Source organism: Mobula hypostoma, chromosome 10, assembly GCF_963921235.1.
Source record: "Mobula hypostoma chromosome 10, sMobHyp1.1, whole genome shotgun sequence".
NCBI lineage: Eukaryota > Metazoa > Chordata > Chondrichthyes > Myliobatiformes > Myliobatidae > Mobula > Mobula hypostoma.
Window position 1 is genome coordinate 32677199 of NC_086106.1, and position 16348 is coordinate 32693546.

Consider the following 16348-nt stretch of genomic DNA (forward strand, 5'->3'; position numbering starts at 1 on the left):
TTTGTGGGCCGAAGGGCCTGTATTATGCTGTAGGCTTTCTATGTTTCTATGTAATAAATTGCAAAGGTTTATTGTATCTTCCGAATGTACGGATGCATGATGTAGCACCAGATCTGTGGTTGTTAAGTTGTTGATGTTAGGAAGAAAGATAATGTAAGGAAAGATTTAAATGGGATTCCTCCTCAGTTGATGCTAAATTAAAATGGAAGTTCGAAGTCAAAATGACATCAACTTGGAATATGGTAGCAGTCTGGATACGTGTCTGAACGCGTTAGCCTGAATGGTGCAGAATCTCAAAGGGGTTGACAAGGGACACTTCCGTCTTGCAAGAGGGGGAGTTTTGCCTGACGTTAGGGCACGATCAGAGCTAGAGCTAAAAGCTAGAGAAGACAGGGACAAGTACGTCGAAAGGATTAAGATATGTAGAGCGCGTGTTAGAGCGTAAAGGCTGCGTGACGGGTTTTCGGGTCTATAGCTTCCTTCAACGTTGCAGAGATCAGCTTATTCCCTGGATGACAGGTATTACGTAAGTTTCTATACTACTACTTCAGTTTGTTTTTCTTTCTGTATTGCATTTAGGCTAATTCTAATAAAATGTTTTCTTTTTTGCTGCCTTCAGCACGTGTGTAGTCCTTTCCTTTTATTACGAATGTCAAGAGCAGAATCAGAAAAGAACACAAAACGAATTCTAAAATAATTTCCGTTATCGGTAGGCAAGTCAATTGCGATGAAGATTTAAAAGGCTACACAGTGATACGCCTCGGTTCACACACACACACACACACACACACACACACACACACACACACAACCTGCTGTAGGAACTTAGGATGTCAGGCAGAATTTCTGAAAAGGAAATAACAATCGACTTTTTGGTCCGACTCTTCAACAGGTCGTTTGTTTATTAATTTCTAGTGATGTTGCTTGACCTGGTGAGTTTCTCTAGCATTTTGTGGATGTTGCTCTGAATTTCCAGCATCTGTAGAATCTATTGTGTTACTGATAGGTTAGTTGTATGGGCAGGCGCCGTAAAGTAAGAAATAAAAGTGGAAATAGGAAAACAGTTTAACTGGAAAATGAAAAGGAAGGATTTTGTCTGTAGATAAGGATAGGCATGGCCCTTGAGAGAGATTTTTTAAATTGGAGAAGGACAAATCACGAGGGTATTAGGCCAGAAACTAAGGATCGTTAATTGGAAACACCATTTCTCTGGCAGGTCCACATCAGACATGTGAAGTGTTCAAACATCAATTGCACAGAGTACAGGAAAGGTATCACCGTGTTAGAGGGAAGGATGGAGATGGAAAGCTAAGAGAACTTTCAATGTCTAGAGAGGCGATGAATTTGGTCAACAAGAGAAATGTAAGGTATATAAAGATTCAGAAGCTAGGATTAAGCAAAGCGCATGTGGAGTATAAAGAAGCCAGAAAAGAACTAATAAAGGGAATCAGGAAGGCCAGTAGGGGTCATGAAAAGTCATTGGCAAGTAGCATTAAGTGAATCCCAAGGGATTCCATACATACAGGACGAGTAAAAGGATAAGTAGGGAAAGGTTGGGACCATTCAAGGGTAAAGGATGCAACATTTGCTGAGATACTGAGATTGTGAGTAAGATACTTAATGAGCTCTTTGCTTCAGTGTTTATCAAGGAAAAGGATATTGAGGGCCAGGAGATCAGTAGTGATTGCATAGATACGTTTGGGCGGTTAGAAGGCAAGGTTCGGCCTGCTAAGGAATGTTAAGACGGGCAAGTCCCTAGACCCTGATAGGATTTACCCCAAGTTACTGAAGAAAGCGAGAGATGAGATTGACCGGCTCTTGACCAGTATCTTTGTGTCCTCTCTAGACCAGGCGAGGTCCCTGAGAACTAGCGAGTAGCTAATGTTGTGCCTCTATCTAAGAAGGGAACAAGGGAAGATCTTGGGAAATATAGACGGCGAGTCTCAACGTCAGTTGTAGAGAAAGTGCTGAAAATTCTTAGTGATAAGATATATGAACATTTCGAAACCCAGTGCCTTTTCGGAAGAGCCAGCGTGGCTTTGTCTGTGGCAGGTCGTGCCTTACAAACCTGATTGAGTTTTTCTGACAAGGTGACGAGAGAGATTGAGGAGTGTAGGGCAGTGGATGTTGTCTACATAGATTTTATTAAAACGTTTGACAAGCCTCATGAGAGGCGAATCCAGAAGATTAAGATACATGGGATTTGCGCGAATTGGATGTTTGGATTCGCAACTGGCTTGCACATAGAAGACAGACGGTAGTGGTTGAAGGAATTTATTCGGGCTATAGTTAGTGGAGTTCTACAGGGATCAGTGCTGGGATCTCTGCTTCTTGTAATGTATATACGTGACCTGACGTAAATGTAGATGAGTGGGTTATTACATTTCCATATGACAGTAAGACTGATGGAGTTGTGGATATTGTAGAAGACTTTAGCAAAGAATACAGCATGATAGACCATTTGCAAGTATGGGCTGAGAAATGGCAGATGGAGTTGAACTCAGATAAATATGAGGTATTGCACTTCGCTAGGGCAATGCAAGAAGACAGTACACTGTTTAGGAGACGGTAGTGTTGCTGAGGGGAGCTATGTTGGGATTTAAGTTCTTTGAAAGTTGCACGACTTGCCCATAATATAATTAAGATCACTTATAGTATGTTTGCTTCTATTACTCGAGGCAATGAGTTCAGAAGTCAGGAGGTTATGTTGCAACATTATAAAACTCTAGGTAGGCCACATTCGGAGTATTGCATACAGTTCTGGTCGCCCAACTATAGGAAGGATGTTGAGGCTTTGGAGAGGATACAGACGGGGTTTGCCTAGTTTAGAGGACATCTGCTATCACGAGAGGCTGTATAAACTCGAGCTGCATTCCCGGGAAAGCCGGAGGCTGAGGCGCGATCTAAAAGAGGTTTACGAGATCAGGAGAGGCTTAGATAGAGTGGACAGAGAGTATCTGATCCTAGGGTTAAAATGTCTAACACCAGGGGGCATTCAAGGTGAGAGGGAGTAGGTCCAAAATGGATGTGAGGCGTAAGATTTTTCACTCAGAGAGTGGTGGGTACCTGGAGTTCGCTGCCTGGTATGGTGCTGGACGCAAATATATTAGAGGCTTTTAACAGATGTTTGGATAGGCTCACGGATATATGGAGTATAAAACTGGTGTAGGAAAGAGGGATTAGTGTTTGGGTGTTTATGATTTGCTTTTTCGCTAGTTCTTCACAATACTGTGGTACGAATGGCCTGTTCTTTTGCTGTACTCTTCTATGTTCTACCTTCTAACTGTAAGAAGCAGGGTGCCCTAATATATGATATTCAGGGTAAGAAGTCTTGTTGTTTCTTATTCGAGGAACAGAACGAGGGAGGTCATAGCAGGTATGACGTTGTAGGCATCATTGAATCATGGCTGGAAGAATATTACAGCTGTAAGCTTCATGTCTAGCGATGCACATTGTATCAAAAGGACAGGCAGGAAGTCAGACCGGAGAATCAAGCTCATCATACAAGTTAAACTTAGTTCAATTATCATCGTGCTCCCGATTCGAGAGTGTGGGACGAGCGAAAGTATGTATGGACATAATAAGAAACGACTTTGAACCACTCAACCCTTGAATGCTGTTCCGTATTTAACACGGTTGTGAAGTTTTGGTAAATTAGCCCTTTTGCTTTCCCAGTTTGAATGGATGTCGCCCATTCCTTCACAGGAGGGAGGTCAGGGACGAATATTCGTTGCATACCTACTAACTCACACCACTAACTCTGCTTGATTTCTTCCTGCAGAGCTTTTTGTCAGAGCTAATTTCCATTCTCTCCGTCCTTCTAACTCATTCATATGTACTCCGACGACGAGGCTTTACAAAACAGTGGCTCTTCGAAAACATACAGTCAAAACGAAATAAAACAGATCAAGTCCACGATTAGCATGTCCTGTGGTGCTCTAGGCACACTTCTGTCAGAACAACCATGTAGCAGTTCCTCACCACGCGCTATTGCAGACACCGACAAACGAAATCCAGCTTGTCTTCCACCGAGCTTCCATTGGAGACCAGCATCAACGGGAAGAAACAGTCTCAAACCAGCAAGAATTGACGTGTTCTCAGAGGCCTCTCCCGCAACACCGCGGGCCGTCTGCTAACCTAGTCCGCTTCAACAGACAACACGGCTGTTTGCAGGCCTTGTTCGCGCATCAACTAAGGCAACAGAGCTCCTCTGCTGTCAGTCTCGCCATTGAACCAGCGAACCGGAATTGTAGTACTGTATTCTATATTTCCAATGTCCATCAGAGTCTTGCGATCACCAGAAAAAAATTCAAGACAATCATTTACGCCGTTCATTGGACCGCGCACCGTCCCCACTCAACAATAGTACGCAACATTTCCGGCCGACAACACAGTACGAAACAAATCCAGGTCCATCGCTATCCAGCAACTCACTAGTGGGCTGAACCCGTAACACATGATGTTCGGAACATCTAGCAACGTCTTGCAAACGTAAAAGAAAGACGTAAAGGACGAACAATTACACCTTTGATTGGACCCGGAGAGGCTGATGCGACTGTGTGCCGCAATCTGACCTGATTTGTTAATCTCAATCTTTCTTTCATTCATAGTTTAACCGATTGCACGGTATCCACTGTGGTACTGGCTCAATTTTTCTCTATCCGTTGATCTTGATATTCTCAACTTTTCATGTCTTTTTGTCTGAACTGGAGCCCTGGAGTCATAGAGTAACACAGCATGGAAACAGGCCAAAGAGCCGCTTCGACCCTGTCTACCTTAACGCTCAGCTAAGCTCGCTGCATTCTCACTCTCCAGCTATCCCTTTCTTAAACATTTTACTAGCGCGTTCTAACTAAATTAACGTTTTTCTGATATACCGACATTCTGTACAGCGCCAAGGCAAGTTTTCGAAGATGCTCTGCTCACAGTTAAGCAAGGTGAATCTGGTGCAAACAGGCAAATCGTCGCCTAGTTATATTTTCCACCAATTTAACAACGTCTATTATTTAACATCACATTGAAGGAGAGCATCGTGAGAGCATTGACATGCATTCTCACTTTGCATACAGTTACTAATTTCAAATATCTATCGAATTCTGAATTACTTGGTAAATAACCTGACTGCAGCAAATATTTCAAAAATGTCGTAGGTGCGATTAAATAGCGAGTTTAACTCTCTCTTTTCTCTCTTCACTGTCACCCATTCATTTATCTACACGTCTATCACAATTGCTGTAATCGATATAAGTCAATACATAAATTTGTTCAATTTGTTCGCCAAGGGGTCAGACTACCTTTATCTAAAATATACGATTCAGACAAAAACAACAGGAATTCTGCAGATGCTGGAAATTCAAGCAACACACATCAAAGTTGCTGGTGAACGCAGCAGGCCAAGCAGCATCTATAGGAAGAGGCGCAGCCGACGTTTCAGGCCGAGACCCTTCGTCAGGACTAACTGAAGGAAGAGTGAGTAAGGGATTTGAAAGCTGGAGGGGGAGGGGGAGATGCAAAATGATAGGAGAAGACAGGAGGGGGAGGGATGGAGCCGAGAGCTGGACAGGTGATAGGCAAAAGGGGATAAGAGAGGATCATGGGACAGGAGGTCCGGGAAGAAAGATTCAGACAATCCCACTAACCCAATGTTGCTTTCATTAATTTCAGATGAAAATGTTAATCTTCGTGGTATGTGTACCTGGGGTATGTAAGTCTATGACAATAAACTTCAATCTGAAACTTGATTTAAGACAATTGTGCATTTCGTTTCTTCCCGCGTTATTTCCCCAGGTCATAAACAGTATAATGTAGGCACAAGGTATTAACAAATTAATATTATATATTCGGGACGGATTGCAAGCTGTGGCCCTGTTCCAATGTTCACAGTTCTTCCAAATTTTCCTTATTCCTCTCGATCCAAAGATGAAGCTGTCACGTACCCCGTGACGGGAATAAAGAAACCAGCAGAAATAGAAACTACTTTGGAGTCTAGTATTGCTAATAACTAATAATATTTATTAATAACTACGCAATACAGTAAACTAAGTGAAGATAAATCAAACAGGTTAGCAAGAATTATAGAAACGTTTGTATATATAAGTAAGTAAATCAGTAAGTGTGGAGAAATACGTATGAAAACCAAGCTTCTTTAAGTCTAGGCGTAAAAAGATACAGTCTTACGATGTTGAGCAAAGTTCAGTTCCGTTCAGTTCAGTTCGTGGTATGTAGTTGAATGGCGATGGAGAGAGAGGGGGAGAGAGAGAGAGAGAGAGGGGGAGAGAGAGAGAGAGAGAGAGAGAGAGAGAGAGAGAGAGAGAGAGAGAGAGAGAGAGAGAGAGAGAGAGAGTGAGTTGAGTCTTCAGGTGAGCTGCTGTCGTCGATTTCCTCGTCGTCCTCCGAAATCCTTCTCAAGTCACCGACTGTGACTTTAACACCAAAGGGGACCGTACTTCGGTGTGGTTCAGCTGTCTACCCAGGCCAGGATCGGAAACATGGACAACTCCCTACCGGTCTTGCCTTTGAATTTTCACTAGCAGAGCACTTGGATGAATCCGCCTGATCGATCCTCCAAAACCCACTTTCTCTGCGGTTACAACAATGCTCATTCAGGGTCCAGATCATGTGTCTGAGGTCTGTACCATCTGTACCTCCTATTTATCTCACAAGGCTGAGCATCACCAGTCATTCAAAGAGTCCCTCCTTCCTTTGTCTGTAAAGGAGTGCAAGCAGGCAACAAGTCCTTGAAAGTAACATCAACAATGTGCTGTCGGTCACCATAGCAACTTTCGAGCTGCTCGGTGCTGTCTCCAAACCCAACTCAGTAAAAATCCAAAGTTACTTCCAGTGCCTTAAAGTGACAGTCCAACCGTCAATCTTCGTCTCTCTCTCTCTCTTTTTAAAACAAACCATCTATGATAAATGACACTCTCTCTGTCTCTCTTCAAACAGTTAATAGGGGCACTCCAGGATCCCCTCACAGAAGCAAAGCCCGTAAACATTAAATGCAAGTTCCTTGACTTAAGCACTAACCTAAAAATAAAGATCTAGAACAGCTGCTAAGTCTGTTTAGGCAGCATCTCTAGGAAGAGGTACAGTCGACGTTTCGGGCCGAGACCCTTCGTCAGGACCAAAACGTCGATTGTACCTCTTCCTAGCGATGCTGCCTGGCCTGCTGCGTTCACCAGCAACTATTATGTGCGTTGCTTGAAATTCCAGCAACTCCAGATTTCCTCGTGTTTGCTAAGCCTGTTTACTCGAAATACTAACACGTGTTTCCCCTAATTGCCTCTCTCTGGAGAGAAAGAGAGAGAGAAAGCTGGAAGGATTTGGGGGCGGGTTTGCTCCAACTTAACGTTCCTTCCACTGTATAAAATGCTGCTTACCGCGAATTAACCCAGAAATAGACAAGAGGGTAAAATGAAGCAAGGGCCGCTGGTCTTACAAGCTTTAATGGAGATAATAGAGACATGGAAGGACCAGACCACGAACACAAGAGTAATCTGTAGATTCCCTAACTCGAGCGGGGCGACTGGTCTTTTCTCTCAGACGCTCTTGAAGTCGATTATGTAGCCTGGTGGCTAGAGAGATCAGAGAGTCCAGACTGTCCACGTCATCCCTCGCTGCCAATTCAGTTTTTATCTAATCTGAGAGGCCCTGCCTCGCCATTCCACCCAGTCGGCCGCCAATGTTCGGAACTCAATGGAGTATTTTGCTACACTTCTCGAACCCTGACAGAGAGTTAGCAAGCGCTTAGCGGCGTCCTTACCGCGAATGGGCTGTTCAAAGACCTTCCTCATTTTGGAGACGAAGGAGGAGAAGGAGGAACAGACTCCTGGTAGGTTGTCCCAGATCGCGGTGGCCCATGCCAAGGCACCCCTCGTAACAGCTCAATGATGTACGCAATTTTTGATCTGTCCGAGGTGTACGTACGTGGCTGTTGCTCAAAGACCAAGGAGCATTGTAATAAGAAGGCCCGGGACTTCCCTAGGTCCCCAGCATAGGGTTCCGGTTCGGGTACGTACGGCTTTCAAGGGGATTGTGTTGCCGACCCAAGGGGCGTAGCCATCACAGGCTGTGCGGTTTGGTTAGACGGGGTTCTTGGAAGAGACGGGTTAAGGGAAGCGGATACCCGGTCAACCTGCTCAGTGACCTTCCTTACATTCGTGGACAGCGCACGAAGGTTTTCCGTGACCTCCCTGAGCAGTTGGTCGTGGGCGCCCAGTAGGTAGCCCTGGCTGGCGAGGTTCTGTTGCACGGGGTCCGTGTCCGCGCGGTTCATTCTTGGCCAGTTCCTTCTGTAGCAAGGATGTGGCTGGGGACGAACCCAAGAGCAGGTCACAGGCATGGAGACAGGGTCATGAGGCGAACGTGGAATAGGTATTCAGGAGAATCTTTACACGGAAACAAGGTTTACGTAGATTATCAAGGGAATGGTGCGGTGTTTAGAGCTGGTAGTCCTAAGGAATCAGGAAACGAGGTTTACACACATTAGAATAGACCAACGAACTGGCGAAGCATGACAGTGACGCCAGGGTTCTTATCCTCAGCTCGCTGATGGAAAGCAGGTGTGCTGTAATTAATGAAAACTGGGAACAATTGGAAATCAGACGAGGGGATTAAGACCTAATCAAGGAGATAATGGCAAGATGGGGCATTGCCGGACGGGACCATGACACCTGGACTGCCTCTCTGAGATCGCTTCAATCAGATTCCCCTTCGTTCTTCAAAATTTCAGTGAGTACAGGTCCAAGGCCATCAGACCATATTCATATGATAAGCCTTTCATTGCCTGAACCTCATTCGAAGCCTAGCATTTCATTTACCTTCCTCACCACCAACTCAACCTGTAAGCTAACTTTTAGGTAATCCTGTAAGTCCCTTCGCGCCTTGGATTCATGTATGTTTTCTCGTTTAGAAAACATTCTGTCCAAACATTCCTTCTGCGAAACTGAATGACCATACACTTCCCTGCATTGTATTCCATTCGCCTTTTCTTTTGCCATTCTCGTAATCTGTTTTAGTCGTTCTGCAGCCTCTTGTCAATGAATTCCAATAGAATTGACAGGCAAGATTTTCTTTAAGGAAACCATGCTGATTTTTGCCCATTTCATCATGTGCTTTCAAGTACCCCGAAACAACATCCTTAAAAATTGACCCCAACATCTTCCCAGCCATCGAAGTCAAGCATTCTGACCCATAGTTCCTTTTCTTCTGTCTCCCTCCCTTCTTGAAGTGTAGAATGCCGTTTGCAGTTTTCCAGTCGTCCGAAACCGTGCCAGAATTTGTTGATTTTTGGAACGGTCATTGTTAATGTCTCCAGAACTCTGCATCTATCATTTTCAGAACCCAAAGGTGTAGTCCATATGGTCCACGTGACTTATCTAACTTCAGACCCTTCAGCTTCCAAAGCACCTTCTCCCTAGTAGTAGCATCTGCACTCCATTCTGCCCCCTGACACACTCGAACTTCTGATATACTCCTCGCATCTTCCACAGTGAAGCCTGATGCAAAATATTTCAGTTCATCCACCATTTCCTTGTACTATATTAATAAATCTCCAGCATCATTTTCCATAGGTCGGATATGTACTCTCGCCCCTCTTTTACTCTTTATGTATCTGAAAAAGACCATTGATATTATTAGCTGGATTACCTTCCTTCATATATCATCTTTTCTCTCCTTATCACTTGTTAATTGCCTTCTGTTGGTTTTTACAAGCTTTCGAATCCTCTAACTTCCCACTAATTTTTGCTCTATTATATGTTCACCCTTTTGCTTTTATGTTGGCTGACCCTTAAAGGTTGGCTGCCTTTAGAATACTTCTTTGGGATGTATCTATCCGGCGCAGGAATAGCACCACCGGATTCAGGAACCGTTATTGCGACCTCAACCATCGGGGTAACTTCACTCAACGTCACTTGCCCATTCATTAAAATGTTCCCACAACCTATGAACTCTCTTCCAAGGACTCCTCAACCCATGTTCTCCATATGTATAGTTTATTTATTTTGTTATTATTATTTCTTTCTTTTGTCTTTGCGCAGCCTGTTGTGTTTTGCAGGCTGGCTGAACGCCCATGTTGTTGCAGTCCTCCTTGATTCTATTATGGTTAGTATTCTCTAATTGATTTGCTGAGTATGCCTGCATGAAAATGAACCTCAGGGCTATATACGTAATTTGATTATGAATTTACCCTGAACTCTGAACTCCAGTGTGCTCTTCCAATTAACGTTGGTCAGTTCCTCTCTCATACCCCTCTATTTCCCTCTACACCACTGAAATTGCAGGGTGAATTCCATCATATTGTGATCACTGTCTTCTAAGCGTACCTTTATCTTAAGCTCCTTAATCCAATACCGTTGATTGCACAACACCGAATCCAGGATAACTGATCCCCTATTGGGCTTAATCACCAAGCTGTTCTGAAAATAGGCATCTCGTATGTATTCCACAGATTCTGTCTCTTGGGATCCAAATTCAGCATCGACTTGATTTTCCTAATCTTTCTGCATATTTAAATCCACAATGACGGTCGTAGCATTGCCCGTTTGGAATGCATTTTCTGTCGCCCATTGTACGTTGTAGTCCACGTCCTGGCTCCTGTTCGGAGGCCTGTATATAACTCCCAACAGGGCATTTTTAACCTTTGCAGTTCCTGAACTCTATTCAGAACGATTCTGGATCATCTGATCCTATGTCACCTCTGTTTACGAATTTCTTTTCATTCTCAATAGAGCCATCCACCTGTCTGTCCCTTCGATAGTGTGCATCTTTTGATGTTAAACTCCAAATTGTAATCTTTCAGCCACAATTCAGAGATGTCCACATCGCCATACCTGCCAATCTCTCACTGCGGTACAAAGTCATCTACCTTCTTTTGTAAACTATATGCATTCAAATATAACAGTTTCAGTCCTGTATCCATTAGTTATTTCGATTTTGTCTCCCCTTACACCGCAAACTATCCCACTGAGTACAATTTTGTCCTACCACCTGCCTGTCCTTCCTGACAGTCTCACTACACATGGCCTCTCTTTCTATACCAACTGCCCCAGCCTCAGCCCTATAACTCAGTTTCCCATGCACCTGCCGAATTAGATTAAACCCTCCCCAACAGGCCTAGCAAACTTGTCTGTAAGGACATTGAACCCCTCGGGTTCAGGTGTAACCTATCATTTTTTTACAGGTCATACTTTCCCCAAATATCCCAATAATCCGGAAATCTGAAACGCTGCCCCCTGCACTATTTCCTTAGCCACGCATTCAACTGACAAATCGTCATATTCCTACCGTCACAGGCACGTTGTACAGGCACAAACCCAAGGGCTACAGCCCTGGAGGTCGTAATCGTCAGCTTTCTATCTAATCCAGGGCCTCCTTCGTTTTTCCTACTTATGTAATTGGTGCCAATATGTACCAAGAACTCTGGCTCCTCACTTTCCACCTTTAGAACTCCATGGACCCGATCTGCTTACCCTGGTACCTGTGAGGCAGCACACCATCCGGGTGTCTCTTTCATATTCACGGAATTTCATGTGCATTCCTCGAGCTATGGAATCCCCCATCACTGCTGCAGTCCTCATCTCCTCCTTCCCTTCCGAGCACAGAGCCAGACTCATTTCTAGAGACCCGGTTGCCGAGGCTTCCCTCCCCCAGCCCCCGGTAGGCCGTCACACTCCTCCATTACAGTATCCAAAGCGGTCTGCCCATTATTGAGGGGAACGGCCACAAGGGTTTTCTGAACTGGCTGTCGATTCCTTTCCCTCTCCTAACAGTCACCCAGTTACCTGCCTCCTGCAACTTAGGGGCGACTACCCCCCTATCACCTCCTCGTTTTCCTGTATGAGTCACTGAGCTGTAGCTCCATTTCCTTGACACGTTTTCTGAGGAGCTGCAGCTCGGTGTATCTGGTGCAGATGTGGTTAACCCGGAGGCTGGATGTCTCTCAGAATTCCTCCATCTCACACAAAGAAACAACACAATTCATACAACCGTCCTCGCTGCTTTAACTAGGTACTGGCGGACGGAGAATAAAGAATGAAAAAGAAGAAACTTGCCAGATATGTACCTCGTCCAGGCTTGTTCTTGCCGAAGCCTGATGAGCCAAAGCCTCCTCACTCTAACACTGGTCGAGAAACACAATGACCGCACTGCATGTCCTCACTTAGCATTGAGTATGAGAGTTGCAAACTTATTTTCGCTGTAATGGTGCATGACAAATTGTACTATGCAATGACAATAACGATATTTCATTTCATTTCACTTCATTATGTTTATTTGCTCTTGCTAAGGAATCGCTACTTGCTTGGGCCGCCGGAAGGTGCAGAAAGCCGGCAGCCATTTTAAATCCGACTCTCAAATCCGTGAGTTGCTTCCTCTCTCGCTCCTGATTCGATTGGACTGCCGGAGAAAAAGTGTTTGGTCAGACATGTGTGTTGTCTGAATACCTTTCCATCTCTAAGTGGACAATGACTTCCGTTGTTGAAGATGTAGTGTCAAATTGGAGGCTCATTTCTATCTTGGAAGATTAATTAGTAGTCAGCGACGACCCATTATATAGAGGGGTAGTCCTGAAGAAGGTTGTCGGCCCGAAATCGACTGTTTATTAATTTTCATAGATACTGGCTGACTTGCTTACTCCAGCATTCTGTGTGTGTTGCTTTGGATTTCTAGCACCTGAAGATTTTCTCTTGTTTACAAATTGTATATTTCTTGGGCATGGTGTCCTGTGAGTGCAATTTCCATTGGATTCAGGCTCATCGAACATGTTTTTCTGACGCTGTTGATTTCTGAAACACCTGCTAAATCGTCACGTAGGAGGGCAAATCCTGAACTTGTTTGTGCAGGAAACGGAATAATTGGTGGAGTTAGTTGAATCTCTATGGATTTCCAGCATCTTTAAATGAACGGCTTCTTGAAAGTTGGAAGCAGAGACTACCCGATCGACTACCATAGGATAGATCGTTGCTTCCCATACAAAATGCACGGCCGAATAAGTGGTCCCGTTTATGCTATTTACTACCCTGTGCTCGCAGCTGTTGGAGTTCCAGGTGAGCCGCTTGACTAATCTATTCATTATCCAAACCATTTGCATAATTGAATTACTATGATCGTTGATGAGTAACGAAGTGCGACACGGCGATGTCTACTGATGATTGTATGGTTTATTGACGACTTGTCACAAATTTATTTTCGATAACACTAGCTATTAATCGATAATTAAAATGTTTTAGATATTTACACGCCATATCTATAGATGTAAAATTCGTGAACATTTTCCAACTGTGGTACTACTCAGCGGTCCTTAAGATTACGCGATGGTAGAAACGCATGATTGACAGTACGCCGCGGTATATTAGCGCTCCTGGATTTTATTTTCATTGCGTGCAAGGAAGGGTTGATCATTCACTATCGCCCGTACTGTGAAGCCAATAATATCATAATCCGCCTGCTTGAAATACTGAAAGGGTAATGAGTTTGCCTACAAATTAACAGTTTCCAACTCAATATGGCATTAAGCCCTCAAAAGATAAAAGAAAAACAGACACATTTCCTCGCACATTTCAAAGACTTGGGTTTTGACAACATAATTCAGAATTGTAAATTGCCTGTAGGGGAACCTAGGGATGGGTGTTGACGTGAATGTGGGGAATATGGTTTACTGGAACATTTAACGGATTCCAGGATGTCTCTGCTGGCATCGATGCAATGGACCATACAGCTTCCTTAATTTCGTCGGAAATATGGCGAATATTTCTAATATGAACCTGTCACAATATTCGAACACAGTCTTTGTAAAATATGCATTACTAATATTATGGAGCATTCAACAATTGACAACAAAATATCACAATTAATGAGACGCGTGTGACAGGGGGAAGCCATTAATATGATATTGTCCGCTCAAATTATATCAAGAAACTAATTCCTAAGCTCCGGAACCTGGGTCTTAGCACTCAGATTTGCAGCTGGATCTTCAACTTCCTCACAGACAGGACCCAGGCTGTAATAATAAGGGACAAGCTTTCCTCTACAATCACTCTGAGCACCGGTGCCCCACAAGGCTGTGTACTCAGCCCCCTGCTGTACTCACTGTACACCCATGATTGTGTAGCCAAGTTTCCATCAAACTCAATATATAAGTTTGCTGATGACACCACAATTGAAGGCCGTATCTCGGGTAATGATGAATTTGAGTACAGAGAGGAAATTAAGAACCTGGTGGCATGGTGCGAAGACAATAAACTATTCCTCAACGTTAGCAAGATGAAGGAATTGGTTGTTGACTTCAGAAGGAGTAGCGGACCGCACGACCCAATTTACATCGGTTGTGCACAAGTGGACCAGGTCAAAAGGGTTAAGTTCCTCGGGGTCAATATCACAAATGACCTGACTTGGTCCAACCAAGCAGAGTTCAATGCCAGGAAGGCCCACCAGGGTCTTTACTTCCAGAGAAAGCTAAAGAAATTTGGCCTGTCCCCTAGAACCCTCACTAATTTTTATAGATGCACCGTAGAAAGCATTCTTCTAGGGTGCATCACAACCTGGTATGGAAGTTGTCCTGTCCAAGACCGGAAGAAGCTGCAGAAGATCGTGACAACGGCGCAGCACATCACACAAACCAATCTTCCGTCCTTGGACTCACTTTACACCGCACGCTGTCGGAGCAGTGCTGCCAGGATAATCCAGGACACGATCCACCCAGCCAACACACTTTTCGTCCCTCTTCCCTCCGGGAGAAGGTTCAGGAGCTTGAAGACTCATTCTGCCAGATTTGGGAACAGCTTCTTTCCAACTGTGATAAGACTGCTGAACGGATCCTGACCCGGATCTGGGCCGTACCCTCCAAATATCCGGACCTGCCTCTCGGTTTTTTGCACTACCTTACTTTTCCTTTTCTATTTTCTATTTATGATTTATAATTTATTTTTTATTATATTTACTATCGATCTGTACTCCAGGGAGCTCGAAGCGCAGAATCAAATATCGTTGTGATGATTGTACGCTCTAGTATCAATTGTTTGGCGACAATAAAGTAATAAAGTAAAATATCGATTTTGTTTTTAGAAAATCCAATAATATTCCTGTTTTACAATTTAGCGTATCTTTTCTGCAGTTAATTTGTTGGCGATTGTGATCCTGTCCCGAGGAAGATGCGGTCTCTCCAGATGCATCACGCGGTACTTGGTGTCCATGGCGGTGGCGGATCTGCTGGTTGTAATCTCCGCTGTCATATTCAATCGGATTGTTGGCATTTATTTTCCATTTAGTTTTATGTCCTTGACTCCGGCTTGTACTCTGAGCACGGTGATAATTTATGCAGTAACCGAGTGTTCGGTCTGGTTAACGGTCGCTTTCACCTTTGACCGATTCGTGGCCATTTGTTGGCCGAAATTGAAAACAAAGTATTGCAGCGAGAAAACGGCGGCCGTGGTTGTCGGGACAATCGGTGTGTTGAGTTGTTTGAAAAGCGCTCCCTGGTACTTTATCTATGAACCGCTGTATACAATTAACAACGTCTCCTGGTTCTGTAACATAGTATCCAGCTACTACACATCAGTAGCATGGACAATATATGACTGGTTTGCGCGCATTTTAAATCCGGTGCTCCCGTTTGTCTTTATTTTCCTGCTGAATGGTCTGACCGTCAGACACATTCTAGTTGCCAATAAGGCTCGCGGGAGGCTTCGGGCTAATTCCAATGGAAAAATTGTTAACGACCCAGAGTCTGAGAGCCGGAGGAAGTCCATTATTTTACTCTTTGCTATCTCCGGTAGTTTTATCCTCTTGTGGATGACGTATGTAGTGAATTTTCTTTTTGTGCAAATTTCAAATGAACCATATTTCAGTGGTTCCAATTTCAATGACCCAAGGTTCATTCGCCAAGAAAGTGGAAACATGCTTCAGCTGCTGAGCTGCTGCACCAACACCTGCATTTATGTGGCGACCCAAAGGAAGTTCAGAGAGGAATTAAAGACTGCGGCAAAGTACATTGGCAATCAAATTGCAGCATTGGTAAAATAAAGTGTAACACCCTGGTTACGATTTTTATTGCTGTACTGCAGGTGTTTAATTTTAGCAGTTCTGTAAGAGCAGTTTTGTTCTGTTTTTAGCCTGCTTGGATCTGAGCTGAAGGCAACATAGGAATGTTTCGTCAGCCAGTCAGGATGGCGGAAATGGGAGAGGGTTGTAGAAAGCGCTGGGCCACAGGTTTTGTTGACGGACACTGGTTTGGGTTTCTTGGCAGGAGCTGGGAGATTGCAGGATGGAAGATGGCTGAGGATGCCGTCCCTGTTGCAAAAGGTGCTTTGTGCAGATGAATGGCTTCATGTAGGAAGGACCAATACGCCTG

At 44.1% G+C, this 16348-nt stretch overlaps 1 protein-coding gene across 1 annotated transcript; it reads left to right on the forward strand.

Moving 5' to 3' along the window:
• The first annotated feature begins 12976 nt into the window (after positions 1-12976).
• LOC134352490 (probable G-protein coupled receptor 139) lies at positions 12977-16020 on the forward strand. Its single transcript, XM_063059762.1, has 2 exons — positions 12977-13046; positions 15113-16020. The coding sequence occupies exons 1-2, from the start codon at positions 12977-12979 to the stop codon at positions 16018-16020; spliced, it is 978 nt and encodes a 325-aa protein (XP_062915832.1).
• Positions 16021-16348: the final 328 nt, after the last annotated feature.